This window comes from Ictalurus punctatus, chromosome 13 (genome assembly GCF_001660625.3).
Source record: "Ictalurus punctatus breed USDA103 chromosome 13, Coco_2.0, whole genome shotgun sequence".
Lineage (NCBI taxonomy): Eukaryota > Metazoa > Chordata > Actinopteri > Siluriformes > Ictaluridae > Ictalurus > Ictalurus punctatus.
The window spans coordinates 8,927,766-8,947,494 of record NC_030428.2 but is presented as its reverse complement, the minus strand read 5'-3'; the positions used below and the strand labels follow the sequence as shown (position 1 = coordinate 8,947,494).

The 19,729-nt window shown below is 40.0% G+C and overlaps 2 protein-coding genes across 4 annotated transcripts in view; one reads left to right on the top strand and one right to left on the bottom strand.

The window, feature by feature from the left end:
- Positions 1 to 303: 303 nt before the first annotated feature.
- fam13c (family with sequence similarity 13 member C) lies at positions 304 to 18,014 on the top strand. The gene is made up of 10 exons (XM_017482614.3): positions 304 to 860; positions 5,347 to 5,539; positions 5,884 to 6,025; positions 9,204 to 9,285; positions 10,295 to 10,500; positions 10,872 to 10,955; positions 11,068 to 11,163; positions 11,927 to 12,111; positions 15,014 to 15,115; positions 15,552 to 18,014. The coding sequence occupies exons 1-10, from the start codon at positions 692 to 694 to the stop codon at positions 15,664 to 15,666; spliced, it is 1,374 nt and encodes a 457-aa protein (XP_017338103.2). The 5' UTR covers positions 304 to 691; the 3' UTR covers positions 15,667 to 18,014.
- The window catches only part of phyhiplb (phytanoyl-CoA 2-hydroxylase interacting protein-like b), a 29,906-nt gene continuing 27,627 nt past the window's right edge, over positions 17,451 to 19,729 (bottom strand). For all 3 annotated transcript variants that reach the window (XM_017482615.3, XM_017482616.3, XM_017482617.3), the window contains exon 5: positions 17,451 to 19,137. In XM_017482615.3, coding sequence (XP_017338104.1) covers positions 18,600 to 19,137 — 538 coding nt within the window. In that variant the 3' untranslated portion in view covers positions 17,451 to 18,599. The remainder of the gene's footprint in view (positions 19,138 to 19,729) is intronic.

Genomic DNA, 19,729 nt, shown 5'->3' with positions numbered 1-19,729 from the left:
TCAGACAGCGAGTGGAGGATGCAGCAACATCAAAGAGAAAGACATAATTTCTTGACGTTAGTCCGTGCGTTTCTGCATGTATGGACTGCTCTCTCCTTGGCCTGCTGTTGGAAGCTGTATTTTCTCCTCCTCCTCCTCTTTTTTTATGAATGGATAAGGGGAGGAGCTATGCACTTGTATCACAAATTATATCACGTGTGAGAACATTGTCCGTCCCTCAGATGCGGGAAAAACCTCCATGCCACGCCTGAGAAACCCCCGCCTTGCCTTCTTACCCCACGCATCCACTCCTCACTCCTCACTCCTACTCCCTCACTCCAGCCAGTTCTCCTATCGTTTCAGCCGGTCTCATCCGGCCTGGCCTGGGGCTTGCTGACGCTAGCAGACCCCCCCACCACCCCACACACACCCCTTCTTTCTCTCTCTCTCACTCTTTCCCACCACTGCATGAATAATCCAGGCAAAGGTAGGAACTGCCGCTGCAGCATTCATATGATCGGAGCACATTCACTTGCCTCCCTCTTGAACACGCATGTGAGCAGCAGCAGAGGCAGGGCTGAGTGCCGTGTGTGTATGTGAGAGCGAGACTGCAGAGGCATTCCAGCTCTCCATCTCTTCGTCTGATACCCGCCGGATTGCTCAGGCGGCTCCTCTTCCTCCATCCCAGCCTTTCTGCCTATACCTCGTTGGCATGTTTTGCTTCTGCCTGCAGAGCTCTCTGTTGAAGCTCCAGGCTTTGGAGGAGGATGCCAGCTCGCCGCCGGATTCTTCTCCCGATGAAAGCCCAACCGGCATGGGTGGCAGGGACGACACACCACCCCCCTCACGCGGCAGCCTGCGGGATGAGAACAACCCTCAAGGTAATACACCTTCACCATGCTGATCCGGCACACCATCTCAGTCATGCAGCTGTGCATCTGCTAGCATCCTGATGCAGGTGGAAGATGTGACGTAGTATATTTCTATATGTCACGCTTCCTGGAGGCACTGGATCCTGTGTGATACGCCATGATATGGATAAATGCACGGCTTTGCGCTGACAGGTTCATCTCCCATTGATTAATTTCTGAGAGATTGACTGGAGGAGAATGAACGATTGAGAATGGGATTTGTGGGGATGTGGTGGCCACCTGCTTTTGTTTTTGGCTCGTGGTGCCATTTCACGCAGGTGTCTATTAATAATGCGGCGAGTTGGAGAGATATGCAGCGTGGCCGCACCTCCTCACAGCATGGCTTTCTCTCTTTCTTTCACTAACACACCCCTTTAAGCTGACACCTTCAGTACATTTCAGCGTTCTACTGTCATTATTTTCACCTTCTTTGCCTCTCTCTTTACTTCCTGCTATCTTTCTTAAGCAACCGTTGTTGATTAGTTTTTAAAATTTATTTATTCTCTCTTGTCTTGTCTCGTCTATTTATAGATCATAAAACAGGGTCAGGGATCGCCCAGAGGTTTTGCTTATATTTTTGCCATCAGCCGAGAAAGGTCTGATGACTCAAAGGTTGTTATTCCTGCATGTGTGTTAGTAAATACATATGCATGTATGGATGCATCCATGGACATTAATTCTACCTGCTGTTTAACATTCATCCTCTTCTCTAATTTGATTTACACTCAAATCTATGCTTACAGTCTGGTTTCATTTTGAATGTTCACATATGATTAATGTGATTGAAAGCATAAAGTGAGTAAGGTTTCAGTGCTCACGTTTGTAAACACCTCTTACGAACCTGTAACCTGCTGAGAAAACAACAGTCTCTTTTCAAAAGCACCAGCAGTAAGAGAAGAAAGTGCATACAGGATTAAAAGTGACTTTTTACCCAAGACATGTCACAGTAAAAAAGCCTTTCCGAAATCTCTATAAACCAGCCTGAAATGAATCCAAATCATATCCACCCACTAAAGGCCATTTTTTCTGGCCCAGTGTAGATAAAAATAACCTGATATGGGAGGTAATCTGTCAATCTGGCAACACTGGGTAATTACAACTGTGCATTTGTTGCTGATGCAGAAAATACCAGGATAAACATGATCATATTTTCCCTGTATTTTAAACCTTGCATTGCTTCTTGTCTTGAGAATGACAAATGCGTTTTTATTTTTCATTTTCGTTGCGGTGTCGTCACATATCGAAGTGTGGAACTTTCTAGATTTAACTTCAGTGACTGGACTAAATGATTGGGGTTAATCTCTGCTTTTGTATTTGAAGGAAATATGTGTCTGGTGTTTAGCTAGAATCAATCCACATCACAAAGGCAGTTCCAGAGTATAACGTGAGGTGATGATGTATTTTCGGAGGTGTGATGAAACTCGCCAGCTTTTCACACATGCACCGAGGTCTGGATTTGTGAATAGTGACTGTGACGCTTGCAAAGACTTGTTGAGTTGCCTTGAGATCTAATGATATGAGGTGCTGTTTTAGGCCATTATACAAAGTTTACATAACATATTCATACAAATTATGTGATTGTGCCCTGCGATGGATTGGCACCCTGTCCAGGGTGTACTCCGCCTTGTGCCCGATGCTCCCTGGGATAGGCTCCAGGTTCCCCGTGACCCTGAAAAGGATAAAGCAGTATAGAAGATGGATAGATGGATGGATTCATACAAATTACTCTCACATTCACCAGGCTACCTCCCATATGCAATACTTTTACCTCAGATATTTATTTGAAAAGAGTCACATTCATTCTTTCTATAGATTCAAACATTTGCATGTTGGAGGGAAAGAGAAATGCAAGTCTATTTTACAGTTAATACAACTAACAAACCTGCCATGGGCAGGTGAGACAACAAAGTTAGGGTGCTTCCATCCATTTTCCGTACTGCTTATCCTGCACAGGGTCACCAAGGAGCCTGGAGCCTATCCCTGGGAACTTGGGGAACAAGGCGGGGGACACCTTGGACAGGTTGCCTGTTGCCAATCCATTACAGGGCACAATTGCACACACATTCACACACTACAGACAAATGCCAATCAATCTACAACACATGTCTTTGAACTGGGGAGGAAACCAGAGTCTGGAGAGCAACCAAACTCTGCACACACAGAGGCAGGATTTGAACCCCCAACCCTGGAGGTGCAAGGCAAACGTACTAACTACTAAGGCACCATGCGCATTAGGGAGCTTATTTGAGATTAAACATACAAAATTCAAATTGGTCCGAAGATAGTGACTACTTTTCTATAACAGTAGTGCTGGCTCCACCACAAATCACAGGTTTAACATAATGCATTTGTTTTGATAAGTTTCATTTTTATAGTAACAGCTCATTCTTATGGACTTGTACTCATGGACAATAGACTGGCTGCTGTTCAACATCAGGGGTGTCAAACTCAAATTCTGCCTGGGCCACATCAGTACTTTTGTGAGCCCTTGATGGGCCATAATGTAAGGCTGAGCAATCAGCTCCATAGTTCAGTAGTCAGGGCACTGATCATGGAGTCGGCCATTTTAAAGGCTGTCTCAATCGCAAAATCCATCCAGCGCACTAAAAAATTCCCCAAAACCAGAGAGCATCGATGCTCACTATGTTCCCTTACAGGAAATGACATCATATTTTCTGAAGCCTCTCAGTTCGAAAAAAAAAAAAAGCGGACAAACTACAAATGTAAGTAGCTTGTTATCGTTGTTGTTGCTCTCAAATAGTTCTTACTTTAGCGATTTTTAACTTTATTTGACATTCTATGTACGATTTGTTTGAGTCTTAACGACTTTTAAATGTTAAATGTTTTTAAAAAAATACACTAGCTAGCCAACGATCCTGCTTGAAGTACCATGACAGAACAGTGTGTGATTACGCTAACAAATTTATGTCATATAATGTCAGAAAGATATCGGTCCTGAATGTTGTTGATAAATGCCAGTGGTGACGTTTTACAATGTGAGTACGTGGTCATACGTGGCCAGAAATTGAGTCATCAGTGTCCTGATGTATAGTGATCCAAGGTCTTTACCAGTGCCCGAACTTGTGTACACGATATACTGATTCACGATGTAGGGAGCTAGGGAGCTGATGAGACACACCCTTAGGACAAATCTAGGAAAAAGAAGGGCTAACAGAAACTATTACATGTATCATTTATTAAACTGATGAAAGTTTTTTTTGCGTATCAGTTTTCCAAATTGAAAACAGATAATTTTCAATACTAATTATATATCTATAATTAATAATAATCTGAGAAGAACTCACACAGGCCATGAACATATAGTACAAGTTCATAGTCTTTCTTTCTTCCTCAACTTTTCTGTTTTCAGCATATTCATAGTTCTCTACACTCTGTGATACATTTTGAGATTTGGCGTCGGAGATTTTATCGCACTAAAGGCCAACACCTGACGCATTTCTGAATCTTATTTTAGACATGGGTCTGACATGCATTAAACTCAGCAGATAGGCGTTGATTTTAACCAGCATTTTAGCTCAGTGAGATGTGATGCGAGCCCACACAGGCTGTACAGTGTTGTGTATGGGAATGTAGGCGGTCACTATGCTATGGGTGGTGTGAATTTTAGACATTACTGGACTAGCGGTAGGTAGGTACTGTGAGCATCTTTAATGTTCACGCAGACAAAATAATACGAGGTCGACATAAATAAAGTCTAATAATAAATGGATTAAAAACATGCCGTTATATAACAAAGGGAAAAAAACATAATTGCTGATATGGTTAAGCTTTCTGTGAGGAGAGGTTTAACATTTATGGAAGGAGTCTCAAGTGTCAGCGCTAAGACTAAGAATGGAGGTTACAAGAAAGTTGGGAAACTCTACTGTATAGTTGTTATAATGTCAGTAATATGTATCATTGCTGTGGTATAAGAGGAATAAAACACGTCAGGATGGGCTGTTATTGAAAAATAACCAACCACCCCATTGTTGATTATTTTCCTAGGAAATATAGAAGGAAGCATCAAAAAGAGAACAAACACAAACAGAAAAACAAGGGAAAAAACTAGGAAATCCCAACTAGATCTAAAGAACTAGGAAACAAATAAAAAACCTTAAGTAACACAGGGGAAGAAGGCTCAGAGATGCACATTAACATGGGGTAAAACTTCACAAAGAAAAACAATGATGAGGATATGTACAGACAAACTAATCAGGAACTAAACCGGTAACAGGTGGATACAATCAGGATGACGTGCCTATGACATAACAAGGGGCGGAGACAGGACCAGGAAGCCAAAAAGAAATAATGTCACAATAAAAGCATAGGATATGCAGATGGTGCAGGGGATTCGTGACACCTTACACATTAATGTAAAGGCCTAAATGGCACCTCATATAAAGTTTCAGAAACAGTTGCTCTGTGTGTGTGTGTGTGTGTGTGTGTGTGTGTGTAGATCGTAGGCAGTCTGAAAGTGACTACAGCAGTGAACTCCAGCAGAACCCTGGTCCCAGTCGGCTCATCTCTTACATTACAGATGGGAACAGCCCTTTACTCTCACCACGCTGCGCCAGCCTCAGCCTCAGCCAGCGCTTCAACACCGACCCTGAGAGTGCACCATCACCTCCCTGCACACAGCATCTCATCCTGTACGATTTCTCTCACACACACACACACACACACACACACACACACACACACACACATACAGACCCTGAGAGTGCACCATCACCTCCCTGCACACAGCATCTCATCCTGTACGATTTCTCACACACACACACACACGTACAGACCCTGAGCGTGCACCATCACCTCCCCGCACACAGCATCTCATCCTGTATGATTTCTCTCTCACACACACACACACACACACACACACACACACACAATCACACAGTGTTTGCTTCTATATTATACAATGTAGAACACCACCACCTGTTTATGCCTCAACAGATGAAGAATTAAACCACGACTGTCTCATTCTCTCTCTCAGGCCTCGTTGGATGGTCAGACCGGAGACGTCTGATGATGATAAAGACACACAATCTATTCCATTACTCACTAAACACATCCAGACGCTGAAGAGAAGGATACGCAAGTTTGAAGAACGCTTCGAACAAGAGATGAACTACAAGGTACGAGGTTGCCAGATTGAAGCAACCGTCTAGACTCTAGAGTGTAATTACAAACAGTCTCCAAATTACATTAATATCAAATGCTGATGTTTTTGGTGGTTTTAGGTTATTTCCATTCAAGCAGTATTCTTGTTATTGTTGTATTATCTGCCAATACTCCGTATATACATGCCTATTTCAGCACTTGGTTGTACATCTAATTCAAATGCTTCATTCAAGATTTTGAATATAGATGAGCAGAAGCCATTTTAGCTTAAAACAGGACCGACCATGTGGGTGAATTCTTCTTTTGAAAAGTGGCATCGGTTACATAGTTCCTCTAAGTTAGAATATATCTTACACAGTATTGCTTTACTGTAGTAAGTTCGATGAAGAACCTTAAACTGTATTAGGCTAAGATGAGCACAGGAAGTCACTGTCTTTTAAGCACTTCAGATATTTCTATACCTAGTTCGTCTACCCAGCCTGCTCAGATCCTATCTAATGACACATTATTGTGTTAATTATACTGGAAATCTGGCACTTAAGGGCCTTAATATGCAAGAGAACAGGTCACTAACTAGCATGGAAACAGATTCCATGAGAGAGAGTTGATACGATTGTAACACGTTTGTTTTCTTTAAATTCATGCATACGACTGTGACCCAGGGGGCACAGTTACTGGTTAGTACGTTTGCCTTGTACCGCAAAATTTGAAGGTTCAATTCCCACCTCCGCCCTGTGTGCATGTTATCCTCGTGCTTCGGGGGCTTCCTCTGGGTACTCCAGTTTCTTCCCCCAGTCCAAAGACATGCAATGCAGGCTGATTGGCATCTCTAAATCGTCCGTAGTGTGTGAATTTGTGTGCAATTGTGCCCTGCGATAGATTGGCACCCTGGCTAGGGTGTCCTCTGAGTTCCCTAGAATAGACTCCAGGCTCCACCCCGACCCTGTGTAGGAAAAGCGGTACAGAAAATGGATGGATGAATGAATGTGACCCATTTATGTGCATATAGGGCATCACTTCTCCATGTCTGTTTGGAAAAAAGTCAGATTTGTACACTTTTTCTAGAGCTATTTGTAACAACAACAACAACAACAACAACAACAAACAGTTTGTGCCAAGTAAGTCAATATGGAGGGAGAAATATATGTATATACAGTGGTTCTTGAAAGTTTGTGAAATATAGAATTTTCTATATTTCTGCATAAATATGACCCAAAACTTCATCAGATTTCCTCAAAGTAGACAAAGAGAACCTAATTAAACAAATACGACAAAAATATTATTCTTGGTCACTTATTTATTGAGGAAAATGATCCAATATTGCTTATCTTTGAGTGGCAAAAGTATGTGATCAGGCTGGAAAAGGTGACAAAGAGTTTGGATTCCACTAATCCACAGTCTGACAGACTGTGTACAAATGGAGGAAATTCAAGAGCATTGTTACCCTCCCCAGGAGTGGAGAAAAACAAACATCACTCCAAGAGCAAGACGTCTAATAGTCTGCGAGGTCACAAAGGAACCCAGGGAATCTTTTAAACAACTAAAGGCCTCTCTCACATTGTCTAATGTTAATGTTCATGAATCCACCTCCAGGGCAACACTAAACAACAATGGTGTGCATGTCAAGGTTCCAAGGAGAAAGCCACCACTCTATAAATAGAACATTGCTTCCTGTCTGCACGTTTGTTAAAGATCATGTGGACAAGGCTAGTAGAAAAATGTTTTGTGGATAGAGGAGTCCAAAATAGAAATTTTTGGTTTAACTGAGAAGAGTTATATTTGGAGAAAGTTAAACACTGCATTCCAGCATAAGAACCTTATCCCATCTGTGAAACACGGTGGGCCAGGACTGCTTGCCAATATTGATGGATCCATGAATTCTGAATCATACCAGTGAAATGAAAATGTCAGGACATCTGTCCATGAACTGAATCTCAAGAGAAAGCGGGTCATGCAGCAAGACAATGACCCTAAACGGTTAAAGAAGAATAAAGTTAATGTTTTGGAATGGCCAAGTCAAAGTCCTGACCTTAATCCAATAGAAATGTTGTGGATGGACCTGAAGCAAGCAGTTCATGTGAGGAAACCCACCAACATCCCAGAAGCTATTCTGTACTGAGGAACGGGTTAAAATTCCTCTAAGCCGACGTGCAGGACTGATCAACAGTTACCGCCAACGTTTAGGTACGGTTATTGCTGCACAAGACACTAAAAGCAAAGGTTCACATGCTTTTCCACTCACAGATACGTAAATATTGAATGATTTTAATAAATAGATAAAGTTGTACTCAAAATTATTCAACCCCCATTGTCACTTTTACAGACTTTCAGCTGTTTGCATTGAACAAATCAAACAAAAGCAATTGAAACAGTTCAACACAATGAATGCTTCAAGTGGTTTCCCCAAATTCAACTGAAAATGCAACTTATAATGACTTCTCCATTTTCAAAGTTATTCAACCCCTTCGTGGCAATCATCTTGAGTACTTAGTAGAGCACCATTTTGCTGTTATGACCTGCTGCAAACGAGATGTATAGCTTCTGGCAGCGTTCCTGAGGAATCTTATCCCGTCCCTCATGTGTCCAATACTTTAACTCAAACCAAAAAATGTTATGTGATCCAGCTCTACCCTATATAATTAAAATTTCCATATTGTTAGAAACTGATACATTTTTAACATGACTAAAGCAGTGACCTGGGATTTAACAAATGTGTAAATAACTTTCTAAAACGATACACAGGTTAAAGCAGATGACAAGGTAACATCTGAACTTTTTGTTCAGATACTGAGTGCAAATTGCTTAGCCAGACTTTGACAGCACTGAAAGATAAGGAAAGTGTGATAAGGTTTGAAGTACCATAATTGTAATAGATAATACGGTGACGCTTAGGATTCACACATATAATAAAAAAGTGTTGGAAAGGTCATGAAACCCAGTATACCAGTATATTGGTCAGCCATTCACACAATTATCTCGTACTGATCCCCTCTTGTGGTAAACAGAGTTACTGCACCTTAGTGAAATACAAAGTTGCGTTTTGAGACAGAGACCTCACAAGTCCACACTCTTTGCTCATATTACTCTATTAGTAATTAATAGGCCAGCCTTAAATAAGGAATGTAATGTAATGGTGTATGTAAGGGTGTACCTGATTGTTTCTTTCTTTTTCTTTTTCTTTTTTAACTCTAGCCCTCCCATAATGACAAGACTGCTAATCCAGAGATATTCCAGCTCATGAGTGAATTGGCCAAGTCTCGCAAGCAGCTCAAAGGTGGGTAATCTTTATTTTATCATAGCAATCGTCTTAAAAGAATATTTTCTACCATTTGACAGTTAAAGCTCGGGCCAACACAACCTATATTAAAAATTATTTAGTTATACTTTATGATTTACAGATTTATGTTACAAAGATGATGTTCAGGTCATTTTAACTCAAGAGTAAAACTATGAGCTACAAAATGACAAATGAATGAACAAATAAATGAACAAACAAACAAACAAACAAACATCTTTAGTACATCTATAATAGAAAAGCCTGACCTCGGAATTATACATTTCTAACTATGAAAAATACATATCCTCACAGTACCCTGTCTTGAACATCATAAAAAATGTGTAGCTCTTAAACATGATGTGCATGACAGACCGCTGTAGATGATCCCTGAATGTTCTGCAAGGAAAAGTGGGTGAAAATTCAGTAAACATGCATAGAAAGACTCCGTATGCCGCATGCCGTGATATCTGCCAAAGAGGATGTTATTAAGTGCTAACTTAGTAGGGTGTCCAAATTTTTGGACATGCCACAATTATCCCACCTCCCCCCCACCACAGTTCATCAAATATAAAATAACCTTGCATTAACATTTTATATATTAATTATTTTTTAGTAGTTTGCTATAGCAGTTGTGTTCACTTTAAAAAACAATAAAATATGTAACTTGGCCAGGGGTGCCCAAACTTTTGCACACAACTGTAAGTTGAACTGTAAGTTTTACAGCTGTAAGTAAGTCTTAAGAATTACAGTGTCAAATTCTTATAGAATAGTCACATAGAGCCTTTGTTGTGTCCAATAATATTTATGCTCTACTTAGGGTTACTATATAGTGATCAGAACATAAGCATTAATAATCAAACCCAAGTTGAAGTGATTATATACGCATTGCCGTACCCGGACCTTTTTAAATACACCTAGCTGACTGTAATAAATGTAATCTGTCTGAAATAAGAGGCTCTTGACTGTTTTTTTATCGCTTCTTTTTCTGTTTTCATCTGTTCTTCAGATCTGAAGCTGAGGCAGTCAGTGGAGGAATCACGAGGCCAAGAGAACGACCAGCCCACAGGCACCTGTAGATACTCAAACGGCCAGCATGAGGCGCCGGAGCAACAGCAGCAGCAGCACAAGCCCTCTCTGGAGGAGACGGTGGACATGCTGCTAAAGCGACTGAGGGAGAAACGCCAGGCCCTTGGCCTCCCAGACAACATGAAGGTAAGGCCATCTGTGGCTACATTCTATTTACACAGTAGGCGAGATCTCAGGGCAGAAGAGCAGAAGATGATTAACCTTTATGTTACATTCACTGTTTAGAAATAAATATTCTGGTGGTCACACTGATGTCACATTATAGAACCATAACTTGAAATTGTTTTTAAATAATATTATTTAGATCTTATCGTCTTCATATTCATGTCCACAATGTTCATAAGAATGAAGACGTTGGGGATTTATTTACAATAATAATGTGTCTGCAAACACAGGTTAACACATTTCATATAGTGAATTGGAAAAAATAACTTTAATAAAAAATTTGAAACGGCTCTTTCTGACCCATGCTTAATCGTACCTACTCGTGTTCTCAGGAGATGACCCAGAGGCAGATGGCACTGGAAAAACTCACACTGCAGAAATGCCTGCTGTATTTCGAAAGTCTACACGGACGCCCTGTAAGACCCTTTCCACCACCGACATGACCGATTCATTATTAGCATGGTCAGAGAAAGCTAAAGGCACATTTTGCTAAGCTTTGTGCTAATCTCTTGTTGTTGTTTTTTTCAGGACACCAAGCAGGAAAGGAACCTTGTGAAGCCACTCTATGACAGATACCAGATGGTCAAGCACCTGCTGTGTGCCACTCCCACCATAACCACCATCGTACGTGCAGCTTCACTATGCTCTCAGAAGAGTGCACATAATACCAAAATATATATTGCACTGGTTTCTGAAATGGAATGAAATTTCAGGATTTGAAATGACATCAAACTAAAGACCAGGAGATGAAGGAAATTAATTATGTTTGTTAGTCCTATTTTCTTTAAAGATTACCATTTTCATTCATAAATAAATAAATAAATAAATCATCTTTTAATGATTAAGGTGACGTGTTCTTAACAAGTAAGTCAGAGTTGATTCTGTTTCGGTATTTCTTTAAGCCTGTTCCAGCATCAGCTTCTGAAATTTCATTGTTCATGATTGAATGTGTACGTTCTCCCTGTGCTTCAGGGGTTTCCTCCGGGTACTCCGGTTTCCTCCTCCAGTCAAAAGACATGTATTGTAGGCTGATTGACATTTCCAAATTGTCCATAGTGTGTGAATGTGTGTATGTGTGTGATTGTGTCCTGCAATGAGTTGGCACCTTGTCCAGGGTGTCCTCCGCCTTGTGCCCCGAGTTCTCTGGGATAAGCTCCAGGCTCCCCGAGACCCTGTGTAGGATAAACGGTATGGAAAATGGATGGATAATTGAATGCTAAACCAAAATACAATATGTTATACCATAATTGAAGCAGCACCCATTTTAATGAAAATCCTCTCAGATGTTACATCGATTTGCACTCTTCTTTAAGTTCCTCACATGTAACTACACTACATAGCACAGTTGAAATCAGCAGACTCACTGCTTTTCATTCTTGGGCTTAAGGAGGAAGAGGAAGGGTCTGATGAAGAGTACGTGCAGCAAAGTCAGCCCCCGCGGCAAGCAACCCCAGAATCAATGGAGGAAGATGAAGAAGGGGACAGCGACACAGCATTTGTCTCTCCTCTGGATGAGGTGAAAGCGGTTCGACAGCCTGTGCTCAACATGTCCAACCTCCACGCTGCTTCAAGGTGGGACACACTTCAGTTTCATTAACATGGTGGTAGGAACACTTCAGTTATGCCAGTGTTCATAAGACTATAGGACGTAAGCTCTTCCTGCCAACTGACGTGAATATTTCTAAAGATTTAAAGCTGTCATTAAGACAGCTTTAGTCAATTTTTACATTTTTGAGTCAAATGACATATATTTTTGTTGACATATGGTGGTGTTATGCTTTTTTCCAGGCTTAGATTAGAACATTATGACAACGAATTTATAGCTCAGTGCAATTCTGTCACATAAGGGTAATAATGTGACGTCAAAATAAAATCAACCTCCATATAATTTAGGGTCAGAAAAAACACACGTACAGTAACACTGTCATTATAGTGTCATGGCATTGGTATAAGTGGTCATAAAAAATAAATCTCACTTAACACTTACGTCTCATAACACCAAAACCTTCAAGAAAAATCACTCACTTGACTCAGGAGTTAAGCCACATTCACACATGCAGTGATTTTATTGTTGCAAGTCGCCAGTCTGTGTATTATCAGGTAAGCCAGTAGACGTTCCTACTACTGGTTGCCATAGTGACATTGATCAGAGGGCGGCACAACTAGCATTCCACTTAGCACTGAGAACAAACCAGTTTGTCTTGCCGCTAAAATGAAACATTCTGGACGGAAAGTGTGCGTGTATAAAATTCACCAGTGTATTTATGCATCATATCCTACGAGATGAAGGAGAAGCAATGTTTGACACTTTGGCCATTTATCTGCAGAGAAAGCCCAAGCGCCGGCCTGTTTGGGTCCACAAAACAATTCGGACACTCAGGCAACATGTCGGATCACAGATCACGCGCTCTACTGTCTTCACTCCCATTAGTAGTCGCTGCACCAATTCGCTCCAAATTTGCATGAAGTGAAACTTTTCTCAATTTTACCGTGTCACTGGACACGCCCACATCTAGTCACCAAAGGTCGCTGTCGCTCGAAGTTGCCAGCACTCAATGAAAATGAACGATCTCCGGTGGCTTTGTCGCTGCGAATCGCTGTATGGGTGAAGGTACGTTTAAGCCATTGTAGACATCCAAATTGAAAAAAGCGTTCCTTTTGACTGTTGTCTGTTATAAGCCTTTATAAATGCTTATGTAGTTTTATGTTAGTTGTCATGTAGCTCTATCAATACTGCTCTTAAGGAAAGTGTTAACCAAGCTCTGTACATGACTAAGACTATGAAAATAGCAATCTCAGGAACTTCACAGAGCTAATGTCTTTACAATGGTCAAAGTGATTATCATCTTATGACAGTCTCAATATGTTGAGAAGATTATGTTTAAATCCGTTAAAATTTGAGATGCACCGATGATAAAGGCAATTTTTCCGCTATCGGCCATCGGTTGATCAGGGTCGATTATATCCTGGCAATCAAAAGGGGGCGGGAAAACACACCGATTTCGTGCTGTGTGTAAAGAAGATGTCTCTTGTGTGGAATGATGACAAAACTGCAGTTTGTAATCTCTGTAATCTCTGCACTGCTAAAATTTGTGGACGCTAGAGCAGTCCACACGAGTCTAATTTTTATTTATTTATTTTTTCCCTGCACTGCTCGAGCTGAATTAAAGCACCAGTACACCGTTGAAAGATTACAATGAAGATGAGTTGGCAAAAAGTATATATTGCACAGAAAAATATATTTGTAGAGTAGTATATTTCATATGCAGTTAATGTTAATATATAAAAGTTGATATTATATTTGACCAGTTTGATGTCAGTGATGGAGTAGAAATGCTTTTGTTTGTGGTGAGTGAATGTGAGACTAACAGGAGTTTTTTTTTTTTACACTTCAGTCAATGCTAATATGAATTAATAACATTCAATAAGTTAATAATCTAACTTTAATCTTCAGAATTGAGTTCATGTGTTAATGTTAATTAGAGTGATGTGTTTTGTGTTTATGAGACCAGTCACTGTGAAACAACTTGTTGAAATGGAGAGAATAAAGTTTTTATTTACATTTCTTTCAGAATTGTGGAATTAATTATTATTCATATAAAAGAATGTATAAAAGGCAGAACTATCGGTATGGGTTATCAGTACCAGCGATATCACTCTGAATAATGGGTTATCGGTATCGGCCGAGAAATTTAGTATCGGTGCATCTCTAGTTAAAATGTTTCATACCTGTAAGCCACAAAAAGAGCACATTCATTTGAAGGAAATGTGAAAGAGATTCGCTTCCTGGTAGCATCCACCTTCTCTGATTTCTCTCATGCCCAAGAAAAACTTTTGGGCTGGGGGTTGGTGCCACATCTTACTAGACGACTCATCATGGAGGACCTGCTTATTAATATGGTTTCAGGACACCCTGTTTTATAGCAGCAGTGTGCACATATAGTATTTATGGGGAAAAAATGTTTCACAAACTAACTATATAAACCTGCTAATAAATATTCATTCATTTTAATAAGCTAACAAGCTAGTAGCGCTTAGCAGTCTGCAAATATTAGCTAACATAATAGCTGAACCATGTCACACCAGGAACGCTGATATTTACATAATATATTTGATAATGTGACTTAAAAATCGAACAAAATCTTACAAATATAAACTAATGATTATCTCTATAATCATTGAACTTGAACTTGAACTATAATGGGAATCTCTATCAGCTGATTCTCAGCTTTACAATGATCTTAAGACCCTAGACTGTAGCCTTACTGTACAATCATCCGAGTAATCTCTCTAAGAGTGCAAGTGATTCTCAATTTTTTTTTTCAAGATTTAATCTATAACAGTTTAACCTATACTATGAACTCAAACATTTTAAAGCTCACGAATGAGTGCAGTTTATAATCTGAGAACGATTAATAAAGGATTAAGGTTTGCTGAACACCGTGGTGTAAATGAAATGCTTAATGATTTGCAGATCTGAGCTGCTGCGGTTTCTGCGCGAGACCCGTGCAGAGAAGAAGAGGAGACGGAAAGCCATCAGGGAGTTCGAGGAGCAGTTCTTCAGACAGATGGGCAGGTAACACTCGAGGGACACACTGCAGTGGCGTTAACATGTTTTAATGAATACGTATGTTACATTTGGCGCTCGCAACACATGAACAGCAGGAGAAAGAAAAAGATACACACATCCACGAGGCATTTCAGTTTAGTTAGTGTAATGCACATCAATACAATTGAGAAAAATAAACTGGCAGAGACGGGAAAACTCAATGCATCAAAAACACAAATGATTCTGTACACACACACACACACACACACACACACACACACACACACACACACACACACACACACACACAGTGTTTCAAATGTCAAATAAAATTTCAAATAAAATCCATTTTCTTTTAGCTGATATCCACTGACACAAAACTATTCCAATAAGGCAACACAAGGTCTCTAGTAATGTTTCCTCCTCTCCTTTTTTGTCTTTTTCTGCTCTCAAATCACACAAGGACTGCACAGAAGGATGACCGGATTCCAATGACAGAAGAATACCAAGAGTACAAAAGCCTGAAAGCCAAACTACGCTTGCTGGAGGTTCTGCTTAACAAACAGGAAACCACATAGACTATTCGTACATACATACATGTGTATATAAATGTATGTATATGTGTATGTATAGTGCCCGCCACTAATATTGGCACCCTTGGTAAATATGAGCAAAGAAGACTGTGAAAAATGGTCTTCATTGTTGAATCTTTTGATCCTTTGTTCAAAGAACAAAACTTTCTTAAATATAGGTGTGCAGCAATTATTGGTAACCCATGAATTCATATGAGAAACATATATTTGAAGTATATTTAAAACAAATATATTTTATAGTACACCTGGGTGACTAGGAACAGGAAATTGTTCAACCATGACTTCCTGTTTCACAGGGGTACAAATATTAGGTAACACATAGGCCAAATTCCCTTAGTCATTCATAACAAGGGGTAAGAGAGAGGAATATAGCTGTGATGTGCGGCAAAAGGTTGTTGAGCTTCACAAAATGTGAAGTGTCTATAAGAAAATAGCACAAACATTGAAAATGCCCATTTCCACCATCAGGGCAATAATTAAGAAGTTCCAGTCAACTGGAAATGTTATGAATCGACCTGGAATTGAATGCGTGTCTATATCGTCTCAACGCACTGTGAAGAGGACGGTTCGAGTGGCCAAAAAATCTCCAAGGATCACAGCTAGTTGCGTCCGTCTTGGGGTCAGAAAGTCTCCAAAACTACAACATGAAGTTACCTACATCACCTCAAGTTGTTTGGAAGGGATTCAAGAAAAGGGAGGTAGTAAAATGTATTGCCTAAAAGGGTGCCAATAATTGTTGCACACGTATATTTAACAAAGATTTATTTTTTTGGATAAACCTGTGTTGTGTTTGCAATTGTTTGATATCCATGAGAGCAGAGTACTTTTTATGAAGGTTTTTAAAAAATGTCAAAATATTAAACAATAAAGACAATTTCTCAAAGCCTTTTTTGCTCATATCTACCAAGGGTGCCAATATTAGTGGAGGGCAATGTGTGTGTGTGTGTATATATATATATATATATATATATATATATATATATATATATATATATATATATATATATATATATATTTCCTGGTTTGCCTTTCAGTACAGATCTAGACATTTGGACCAAACCATGTTTTTACTTACATATTACATGCTTGTGCCATAATAACACTACAATGCACTTTAACTCTGATTCTACGTTGAGCTGCCCGGACGTCCCAGACACAGGGTTTGATCTATCACTAAGAAGAAGAAGAAAAAAAAAAGCCTTACATGGCTACTGCATGACGTACAGTAACATGTAAATACAGGCCTCTGTTTTGTGCTTATTCTTCATTCCAAACTCAGCGGAGACTGACAAATCATGTGTGTCTTAAAGAGGAAATGAAATTACAAAAAATTATGAAATATGGCACTTTATATTGTTTTTTGAACAGATGTTTTTTGTTTGTTTGTTTGTTAACCAAAGCCTGAATCAATATGCAATTTTCTTGGTTTCTTGTTCTGAGTTTTTTGTCATTCTGATGTAATCTGAAACAAAATGACAGTGTGCTCTCAGACGATCGGACCATGATGCTCAGGGTTCAAGACGGGGACTTTGTCATGAGCGAACGCCGAATTTTTATGCTAAAACCCAGAGCACTTAGATTTATAATCATATGCAAACTCACCAGCTGCTGAAGCACACAAATGCTTGTGTTAGTGGCAACTGATATACAGTGTGAACTATCGTGACCTATTGTGAATGTGTCCCTCTATTACACTTAGTTTTTTCACAAAAATGAAATGAACTGAATGACTGTGACACATTAAGAAGCCTCCTGAAGGACTGGCAGAATGACAATGACAAAGATTTATTTTATTTTTTTTAAAGATATATAAGAAACTGATCTATGCTCTACCATGAAGCACAATGGTCCTTTTTAATGAAAGTCTGAAAGTGTAACACACTCAAAAGGAAAAGAAAAAGAAAAGAAAAAAGCCTTGAATTTCTGTTCAACAATCAATACAGATGTTACCAACCTTGTTTTGCCGTTTTAACCGCAACGACTTATTCCAATCATGTTTTGTGTCTTGCATGCCAGCCGACTTCGAATTGTTGAGATCTTCTACAATCAATTGTGGTTTGTTTGGTGTCATGCTGTGTTTGCTGTGTTCCAGACTGAAATTGACGTACACAGACACGATGACTATATTTTGCTGTTTGAATGAACGCTTTTAGTGCATGTTAATTTTGCATTGGTTTTTGCAGTAGATTTGTGCAAATTTGATTTCGAGAAACTCTTTCTGCGCTAGAGTGTGCCTCCATTTCTGGTCACAAAGTCCTCGGTATTGTGCACTTCTGGTTCCGTCCCGTTTTCTAAACACTGGTTGAAAAATAAATATTTTTCTATTTCTACTACTTGGCATGTTTATTATGTGTCAAACACGGTATAATAGGTTTTTCGATTTGAATAAATAACATGAAACACTGCAGAGCAGCTGTCAAAGAAGTGCTGATGTCATCGTTTTTTCAATTTCAGAATCATGCTGCAGTGATGTCTACTGTGCTCGTTAGAATGATCTGAACACTGTGTAATATTAATACACACTTATATATATAAAGCCATGTTATACAGTATATCCAGCTACATTATCAGCTTGACCAGTATGCTACTTTATGTTGTCACCTTTGGCAAAATATGACATTGTAACTCTAAAACACGGTTTAAAGTTTCACAGCCAATAAGGATTAAAGGAGAAAATGTCACTTTTTTGACAGACACAAGGGTAGTCCGAATGACGCCTCCGGACATAGATAGAAAAATAGGGCTACAGTATAGTCGAACTCAATAAGAGATGAGTGTTTGCTTAAAGGCTGAGAGACACATGCTGCTGAGGAGCCTTGAGACTCCTAAAGGGTTATTAAAGGAGAGTTAAAGAAAAGACCTCAAGGAAAGAAAACAGGAGAACAGAACAGAACAACAAGGGGCGCTTGAACATGGATTTAGCGGCCAACGCTGATGTTACAGGTCTTGCAGCTGGGGTCCTTCTTGGCGTTGATAGTAGACAAGCTCATGAGCTGGTGCCCACTGATCTCAGCCACCGTGCCCAGGCTCAAGTCCACCGGGTCTGTATAAATCACCTCAAGGATGATGTCCTGCGCATGGTGGAAAGAAAGGTGCCCCTCTTCATCCTCAGAACACGTCAGAAACCGGTTGTTGGCGATATCCAGCAAGGGGAGCCTTTGCTTGCAGAATTCATCGCCTGGCGAGCCACGTGGTGCCAGCACTACGATCACATAGTGGTATGCCGTGTACATGCAGTAGAAATCAGCAAAGTACAGGTTGGTGTCGTGGTTGAAGAGAGCCTTGGCTGGCACCTGGAAGCGGTATCGGCCGTACGGTGAGTCCTGTGGCGGAGCACCTGTATTGAACTCGGTGTTACAGCTGAAGAAGATGCCTTCCAGCTTGCCACTAATGGGTGAGCCGTGGCTGCCGCTGTTGTCCTTCACTGATGGCAGCATCTTGTTTTTCTGCGCATCCCTGTAACGAGGGTGCATTTATATGTAAATATCTAATCATAGCAATTCATCATGTTGCATATTAACATATTAGACTTTACTCATTAATTAAAGAAAACAAAGACTCGAGAAACAGCTGCACTCGTCAATAATCAGCGAGTTCTCAAATAAACCTCACCAGAAATCTGTCAATTACAACTCAAACATCTACTTGTGTGGGGACGAAACATAACTGATGGTAAAAAGACGGAAAAAGCTATTTGTTTAAACAGGATCACATACATGAATGCTGAGCTACAAGCAGCACTGACACAACTGTTTGATACAGCAAAGAGTGAACAGAGAGCAAGGCTTAAATGTATGATTAAGCGATACAGTATAAAAGAGATGCTGAGAAATAGAGGAAAATAGATTGGAAAAGCAGCTTATGTAAACACCTAAAATCTCTCCATAAAGTCTGTCAGAGGCAAATGCCTCTAACAGGGCCCTGTGGGACTCTTTTGTGGAAGGTAAATGGAGCTAATTAGATTCCAAGGTGCTTCTCACATCTCATTTCATCTCTGTTTTTCTCTTTTGGCAGATTTAATATGGCTCTTTTGTTGGCTCCATTAACT

Coding starts and splice junctions, on each gene's coding strand:
- fam13c (XM_017482614.3), top strand. CDS start 692: ATGTTTTGCTTCTGCCTGCAGAGCTCTCTGTTGAAGCTCCAGGCTTTG. Junction 861..5,346: donor GGATGAGAACAACCCTCAAG/GTAATACACCTT, acceptor GTGTGTGTGTAG/ATCGTAGGCAGTCTGAAAGT. Junction 15,116..15,551: donor TTCTTCAGACAGATGGGCAG/GTAACACTCGAG, acceptor AAATCACACAAG/GACTGCACAGAAGGATGACC.